General features: G+C 38.6%; 1 protein-coding gene across 4 annotated transcripts in view; it reads right to left on the bottom strand.

The window, feature by feature from the left end:
• Positions 1–8728, bottom strand: part of prodhb (proline dehydrogenase (oxidase) 1b) — a 25581-nt gene that overhangs the window by 14146 nt on the left and 2707 nt on the right. For 2 of the 4 annotated variants that reach the window (XM_032515922.1, XM_032515923.1), the window contains exons 3-11: positions 5434–5468; positions 5196–5345; positions 5043–5107; positions 4827–4943; positions 4647–4720; positions 4084–4165; positions 3117–3209; positions 2570–2716; positions 1772–1947 (exon numbers count right to left, since the gene is read on the bottom strand). In XM_032515922.1, the coding sequence (XP_032371813.1) occupies positions 1772–1947; positions 2570–2716; positions 3117–3209; positions 4084–4165; positions 4647–4720; positions 4827–4943; positions 5043–5107; positions 5196–5345; positions 5434–5468 (939 nt within the window). Of the gene's footprint in view, positions 1–712; positions 802–940; positions 1040–1122; positions 1522–1771; positions 1948–2569; positions 2717–3116; positions 3210–4083; positions 4166–4646; positions 4721–4826; positions 4944–5042; positions 5108–5195; positions 5346–5433; positions 5469–8728 lie in introns of those variants that run through there. The other 2 variants (XM_032515919.1, XM_032515921.1) reach the window with 2 other exon arrangements.

Here is an 8728-nt window from a genome sequence, read left to right as displayed (position 1 = left end):
CACATGTAAATGAAAATTATCTGAAATAAATAGCCTAGGATATATTTAAACAACTGTATTTCTGTGAAAGCTCCTTCATTTGTTTTCAACAATAACTGATTAAAAGAGTTAGGGAGAGAGGGGGAGTGCGATGGATGTAAGCCAGGCCTACTCACAGAGTGACGGCGGACTCATTATGAATGGGTCCAGCACGGGTCAAATGGCGGGTCAGCAAAGTTACACACGCGTGTGTATCAAATGTCTGTATTGTCACTGCACTGCATTTTTATGAACTATGATATTCTGACCATGGGTCTCATGTCTCGCCCAGGTCCAGCAGGCTCCGTTTCACACTTTATAACTCTTCGAACTGAAGTTAGTTGCATTCAATAACTTATTCTGTGTTTTTCGCCGTGGCGGCCGCAATAGCATTAGAGTTACCAACGAAAACACTGGTACAAATACAGGTTTGCCTCTCATGCTTAACAATATACAGCTGTGCTAATAACAATTAAAACTGTGGACGAATGTCAGCAGTGTGAACCTGCGCTGTGTCTCTTCGTGTTGCTGGAAGCCGTGTGTGAGTTAATGGGGGCGGGCTGCGTGGAGAGTAAGGAGAGAGAGGAGAAGAGAGATAGGCCTACTAACACACACAGCTAAGGGGAGCAGAAAATATCATGCCTTGGCATTGTTGGTTGTGTGAGAGAGCGTGTTTTGTGTGAGTTTTTCTCACCCAGTGGGAAGCTGATCTGATCGCACATGCCCAGTAGCTGACCGAAGTACACCTTGTTCTCTGTGGGTAAGAGACTCAGCTCATTCATTCTAAATGAAAGAAAGATAGAGACACTTACTAAAATAACTTGTGTTTGTACAGATGCAAAGCAGCTTTCTTTGTGCAAATAAAGAAAATATATTGTAAATGTGTATTTTCAACAGTGTTTGGATATAATTAAGACTTTACCTCCCCAAGGTGTGTTTCACCGTGTCCTCATTATGGGAAGCCACCATAACGTTGGCATTTCTGTTAAGCGCAATCTCATCTAGCACATAGTCCAGACACCTTCCAAAAATACACAGACACAGACCTATTTAACAAGGAGAGCTATTTAACTTTCTAGCAGCTACACTAGCAGGTTGTAATATGCATGTGCTTTATCACCATCTGCATATGTTGAATCCCACCCCATGCTGAGCTGTAGCCCATCAGCTAAACTTTGTGTCTCTAACATGTTGATGTTTACCTCAAAATCCAATTGAGTGCTTGAGGGTAGCCTTTGCTCTTTTTGTGCAAAACAAATTGATCTCTACAGGGTGAGTTTTCTGAGCATGCCTTAATCCAGGAATGTCAGGAAATTGTTACACAGCCCCCTTGGAGCTAGATGGTATTCTGTACCTTGCACAAGGACAACTCAACAGGGTGGAAGCTTGCTGACACAAGATGTTAAACCCAGAAACTTCAATTGAAGGACCACTTCCTTTAAAATGAAATCCCTGTGCTGTCCATTGCAGCAGATTTGTGCCTTGAAGGTGGCCATTTTAAATCTGTGAACCACATGGGAAAATCCGGGTAGCAAAAGTAAGTTTTTTAGTAGTTTTTTCCTGTGGTGTCTTTGTGCAAGACACCTCAACTCAAAACTGTCTGCTATCTAATAGCAAAAGGCTATAGTAGCAGACAGCTTCTCTGTGTGAATATGAAGAAATTAAAGCTTGGCTAAAACAGATCAAACCTTGCAGATGCAGATTTGGGCAGCTGTCAACAGTTAATAAACAAGAAAAAAGCCTTGGCTCTTACCTGTGGTACATTATATTGGTAGACTCATAGTCAGGATTAATAGGGTCCTCATAACCAATGTCTTTGGCCCTCTCTCGCTCCTGATACATGTAGGCCCCACGCACCAACTTGGCAGCAAAATGCCAACCCTCACGTCGAGACAATTCTACATCCATAGTTACATTGTCGTAGGCCTCCTGCAAAACAAAAGAAGAGAATGATTCACTCTATAGCAAAGAAAAAATCTAATCAAGTCCTCAAAGTTTAGATACAAAAATGTGCAATAATTATTATTTTATATAACTGTAGATCTAACTAGTCAGCTTTTACAGAGCCAAATGATTTGTTTGCTTACAGCGCAATACAGTTACATTATTCTTACATCACATATCGGTCTACCTATTCTACCTGACGTGGCCTAGACCACCTAGCATAAATAGTTAGACACCATCAGTGCTACTTGTAAGCAAAATCAAAGAAGCTATGGTCGATGAGTTGAAACAGGATGTTAATCACATGAATGAAACTCCAACTGTGACTTAAACAGCTTTTTCGTTTGAAACGGTGTATTTAAAGAAAATCAAAATAAAGCCTCCAAATTCCCTCCAACATTATCCTCTTCTTGGCCATGTCACTGTTTAATCCTCAACCCAGCTGATTCAGTAATCTCTTCACAAGTTGACATTTGGAGTTACAAGATTTGACACAGCATGTTCTTCTATTATTAGAATTAGAACGGTTGTGTCTGCATGCTCTGTGTGCAAATAAATAGTTTACACATTCCAAACTCTGTTTTTTTCGCCAATTGTGGACTCTAACCTTGAGATAACACTGGTAGGTGTTGAAGATGACAGGCTTTTCTTTGTTGTAGAGCCTCTGCATCTCTAACGTCAGTCTGCTGATAGCCGGCTGGAAGTAGGTTTGCTCTGCATCCACCATCAAGCGAACACCGTTTTCCATTGCATGCTGGAATAAAAGAATTATGTTTATTAATGATGTTAATTTATTGAGTATATCACCTAACAGTATGCATTATGCTCTAATGTGATTAAAATAGTTTCATTAATGAATCATTACATGAATGTCATTACTGTCTAAAACATACATTGCAACTTTCAATACAATACCCTAGATTCGTTATTGCCTTCATTGTATGCTTACAATAGTCTGCAGCACTGCAGTGGACTTGGTCATATTAAAAACGGCCCTGTTGTCCAAGACGGTTTAACCAATAAAGATGCCACAATGCTACTACACATTTGGTTAAACTATAAGTGCTTGCTCCTTTCATATTAACAACAAATCAATACTAAGTGTGTGTATATCTGCATACAGTGATCAGCGTTAGTAGTTTAAATGAGTTTACCTTGACTAAGATGTCCAGGCGCAGTAACATCCTCTTCATTTGTTTCTCCTCCTCTGTAGTAAATTTCTCCAGCAGAGGCTCCAGTTTACCTAGCTGGACAAACAACCCAGCAGAGTGTGCACCAGGAGATGCTAATGTGCCAAATATCACACAGCATGACCCCTATTAGGGCTTCTTACTTAATCCATCCTCCAGTTGTCTTTATTCCAAGCTCAACTGATATGTTGAGGGTAACATGCCCAGACTTTGTAAACATACAATTAAACCAGGCCTTTCCTTAAATTACAACCAAGTGACTCACGCTTGAAATCTCTGTTATCACAGTTTTAAAACAGAGACGGTTTACTTTAAATGTACTCCCAACTGGGTGTAACCATATATATGAAACAGTTTTTATATACATCGTTTTAAAGCTATGGGTTAAGCCCTACAACAATCTAAAATGGCAAATGTGGGGGCTGATAAAAGTAATACAAAGCTGTGGTCTTTCTAGAACTGACACTGAACTAATTAGGTTTAAGGTGTGGTTAAGGAAAAAGGAGCTCAGATAAACAAATGAATTACAAAAAAAACTGAAAAACTAAAGTGTACGGACAAAACATTGACAGCGAGGTATAAATTAGTGCAATTTTTTAAATAACATCCACCTTTTACTTTAGTTACTGCCAGATTTTTTTTAAATGTATTTGTCATGACTGTGTCACAAGCTTGTTCACATAAGCGGAAACAAACACATTAACACATTAATACATTTAGGTACAATCCCAATACAACTCAGATGTAGACAGCGTGCATTATGGCTGTGCATTTCACTGAATTGCTTACATTTCAAAACCAGTTCAAGTCTCCTGCCTGCCGTATACACATTACATTTGGAAAAGTCCCTCAATTATTGTGTCCAGTGAGTTTGGGTCTTGAATTATACTGAAACATTCTGGGATATTAATGCTTGTTTAAAGCTACTGACCTCTACATTTGGGACAACCAGCAGGTCCGATATCTTTGTTCTGTCATCTATCAGGCTGTTCCAGTCAAGCATGTCAATGGTTCTGTCAAGGCAGAAGATACAGGTACAGTGTTATGGCCACAGTGTATTCGTGAGTGTAAAATATTACCAGTATCTTGGTCATTTTTTTTTATTATGTTCATCACTGAAACTGAGCATGGCTTTAAAGATGTAAAAAAAATAAAAATAAAAGTTTCTCACTTTTTTCCCAAAGTGGCGTGTGTGACTTCTTATTCAATTTGTATTGTCATTGTAAAAAATAATTTGTGGAACAAGAAATATATTAACAAATATATTGTACAATACTGTGCATGTAACTGTAAAGTGATTTGAATATATGTATTTTTCATGTTGGTGAAATAGTGGTGATTGTTTTGTGATTGAATATTGTGAGTGAATACAATTAAAGAGCTTGGGAAGTTATGCAATTGCAAAAAAAATGCAAAGCAACACTGACAATGATTTACAAATATGTCAAGGATATTTATGGTTTATATCGGTAATCTGCATGTGCTCATGCTTACCCTAAAGATTTCTCTTTACTTCCAGTAAACCAGCCATACAAGTCACCTTTTGCACCCAGTTTGGTCAGGAATTCCTTGAGGGACATAAAGACATAAAGTACAGCAGGGCATAGTGTACCTATGTCCTCATATTGTGTATGAAATACATTCACCAGGAGAAAAGAGGAGGAAACATTCAACCTGCAGTTTTGTCAGCTCCAGCCTCTGCTCTAATGCCTCCATGCCATCTTTCCCCTGCTGTGATGCCAGGAAGGTGAAAAATCGCCTCCATTTAACCAGGACCTCTGAGAACTGGAGCTTAGAAACATTTTTAAAAAATGCCTGATGTCAGTCCACTTACACAAGAGTATCAGCTAAAGGAGTGCGTTGACCTCTCAATCACAACTTACTGCCTACCAGAAACTGAGGTCGTCCTAGAGCAGTCATTTTGATGGCAGTAAAACCGTCCATTGAACTCCCACCTAAAGGTCCAACATACTTCAAGTCTTTAGATAAATCAAATTGTGTAAAGACAAAAGTATTAACATGATGGTAGTTTAATTTACTTACCAGATGCTTTGATACATCTGATGAAGGTCTCCATATGCTGGTCACATTTGGCCTCATCGGCGTAAAAATACGTGCGTGCGCCGGTTACACCCTCGCGACGATCCCCGAACTGTTTGTGTGCTTTGTATTTTTTCTCTCTGTGGTCCTCGCCTGGGAGAGATAACAAATATGCATGTCTATTACTTCTAATTACATCATAAACTGTTTCCACAAATGAGAACAAAACAAGGTATCTTACCTATGTTCTCTTTTTCTGCAGCGGATACACATGAACTAAATTAGAAGAAATACAAGTAAACATTACAAATATTAGTTTTTAATCAGAAATACATTAAATGTCTTTTGTTTAATTTGGGAACTGAGCGCTCAGTATGAGAACATTTTGGCCTTGTGGCAATGGCATGCCAAAGGCTGGCATTGTGCTTAGTGACCCTCTACATACTTAACTGTCGTGTGTTGTCAGCCTGCTGGCCCTCCAGATAGGGCAGTTGTAGCGTCCCACCCCCCCCACCCCCTTGACCATAGTGAACTGGGGAGCTCATTTTACCAAATGGATGACTAAACACGAAATACTCTAGACATCAGGGATGTCAATAGGATTCAAAGCCAGGAAACTGAAGGGAGTTCTATTCTTTTAACATGACATGACACTTAGCAGGCCATTATCTTCTAGAAATCTACGTTTGGCTACAATGTATGCATTTGACACTGACTTTGACTCTGAAATTGTATTGTCTCACACACATGTTCAATACGGTTTTCTTGATATTAAAAAGAGTAGTGCAGAAACCCTCAGTCAAATAATGGATTAGTCTATCAAAGGAAAAATGTATTGTCAACAGTTTTGATAATTGAATAATTGTTTGTCATTTATTAAGGACAAATGCCCCTCACAATGTGAAGATTTGCTGCTTTTCTCTGTTTTGTATAGTTAGATGAGTATATTAGTAGTTGTTATAGTAGTAGTAGTAGTAGTAGTAGTAGTAGTAGTAGTAGTAGTATTATTATAGGTAATTTAAGTCTTTTGGGGTTTTGGACCATTGATCAGAACTTGGGAACACTGAGAACTTGTGATGGTCATTTTCCACTAGATTCTGACATATTTTAGAATATATAATCATTGAATTGTAAAAATAAATAAAAAGACAAACGTGTCTATAATTAAAGTAATTGTTCCATACAGCCCTAAAAATAAATCCAATCTCAGAGTTTTAAGTAGCACTGATCATTTGGGGTAAGCAATCATGTTGTCAGTACTGGTTCCAGTTGAGATTTATAAATACTGTTTCAAATGCTTTCTGTGTAACACTGCCAAAAATTCAAATTGTGCTAGAAGCACAGATTATTGGTAATCTTTTGGCATGAAACAGGACATTTGATACAATTTCATTACTGTCACAACTTATTAGTTTTAGCCAGCTTCATGAGAAACATTCTGGCCTTCAAAACCATGCATTAATAAAATCCTGACTGTAAAAACAGGTATGTATTTTAAGTTCAAATAGCCCACACAACTGAAGCCTGGCATTGCTTCAAACATTAAGCCAGGCCTCTGTTCCTTACATCTTCTTTCTGTTGCAATGAACTAATGTTGTTTCTACAGTATCTTGACAGATCATTGGAGTGCCTGTCAAACCCTGCTGTCTGAGATCAAGCTGCCTTAAAGTACCTTGTCCTCCTTCTTTACAGTTTGAGATGTATGTTAACTAAACAAAAGCTTTCTAGGTTGAGGTTTGATACTTCTTTTGATGGTTTCATGCTTATATTCCCTACAGAAAAAAAATGTGTGTGTATATATATATATATATATATATATATATATATATGTGTGTGTGTGTGTGTGTGTGTGTGTGTGTGTGTGTGTGTGGTGTGTGTGTGTGTACAAAAACCTACACTGACAAATATAAAGGGGTAGAAAAAGTCCTTGCAAAAGGCTTGCCTGGGAGCTTTATCCCCTTCAGGGTGGCAACAGGTATTAACAAGTTAAATTTAAGACTTTTTAGACTTTTTAATACCAATTCTAAAGTAAAATTTAAGACCAAATTTACGATGGAAATACAAAGTGGAAATATACAGTAATCTTTCCAAGTAAACACAAAATTAACTATGGTAAAATACAATATCTGTTGAGTTTAAGAACATTGAGTTAATGTGTGTAATCTAAAAGCATAACACAAAAATGTAATTGCTGTCCTAATTTATATTATTACAATATTTTCAGAACATTTGGGTCCCTTGAACAAATGGTTATAACATCAAGTGAAATAACATCAAGTGAATATTTAAAAAAAAACACTGTTCCTTTTGAACAAAACAAATAATTAAATGCCAATTTCCAGCTGCTTTTAAAATGCAAAGACTCATATATGATTTGTGCCTAACAGACAGAGAGAGAGAAAGAGAGAGAGAGAGAGAGAGACTCAGATGGATGGGTTGCAGTTTGTGGAGGACTCATCATGGAGAGAGAGTAGACAGCAGTGTGTATGAGTGTTTTGCGGTGTGGGAATGTGTGTGTGTGTGTGTGTGTGTGTATCTATATGTGTGTTTTCAGGTCTCCATGTGACCAATTTTTGTTCAAGTTTTGATGTCTACTCCTGAGCTTTTGTGAATATACTTGGAAAATAATTAATCTACTATAATAAACAAAACAGTGACTTTGCACTTGAGAAAGCCTTCCCAAAAGAGTGTCCTTACCAATTTATAACAATACACGCACATACAAGTCCAGCTGTTTGCTTTTGGTTGTCTGGCTCAGTGTCTCGTCGAACATAATTACAACGCACCGCATTTTTGGACTTCTGTGATGAGGTCCTTTTTTATATATGGCGCCAATCCAAATTTAGCCACGTATCTGGTCTTGTCTTTTCCAGAGGTAAATGACTGTACAAGCCTTGAATCTGGAAGCATTGCTTGGAACACTTCTTCAGTCCCGTCATTTGACCTGTATGAATTGTGTCTTGTCACGGTCCTCAGCCCGGAGTGTTGGCGTAGAGCCACAAACTGCTCGTAGGTTAGCTGGCGTTGTTGCTGTAGATTTCCCGCATACATCTAGCGTTGTAGCGTTGACATCGTGCTAGCGGTGGAGAGAAACTACGTGGCGGTGCTGGCGTGCCTTTACGTAGGCAGTCTCTGTGTTTTTTTGCTTTGTACATGCGATTCCACCTCTTGATCCCATTGGCCCAGTTGGAAAATCTTCCGCCACATAACGCAGTTCGCTTCATAAGCATTTTCAGCCACCGACCTTAACCAGGATACTCGTTGTTTTCAAGCCACTTGTCACTGAACTTGCATTTCCTCATGTTTCTAGACGGCTATCAACAATTGCTGTATCACCTGCATGCTGCGAAATTACGAATCCCGCGAAATAACAAATCTCACTGACTACGGCCACGTCAACACCCGCCCACGAAGCAGCTTGATTGGTTGGAGTGGTTAAGCTTAGGATAGCCGATTGGTCAGGAGATAGGACCTGTACAAATGGTTGTTATGTTACCGCGCCTTAATTTTAGGAAACGTGATTTAAGACTTTTTAA

This window comes from Etheostoma spectabile, chromosome 5 (assembly GCF_008692095.1).
Source record: "Etheostoma spectabile isolate EspeVRDwgs_2016 chromosome 5, UIUC_Espe_1.0, whole genome shotgun sequence".
Classification (NCBI taxonomy): Eukaryota; Metazoa; Chordata; class Actinopteri; order Perciformes; family Percidae; genus Etheostoma; species Etheostoma spectabile.
This window is presented reverse-complemented; position numbering and strand designations above follow the sequence as displayed.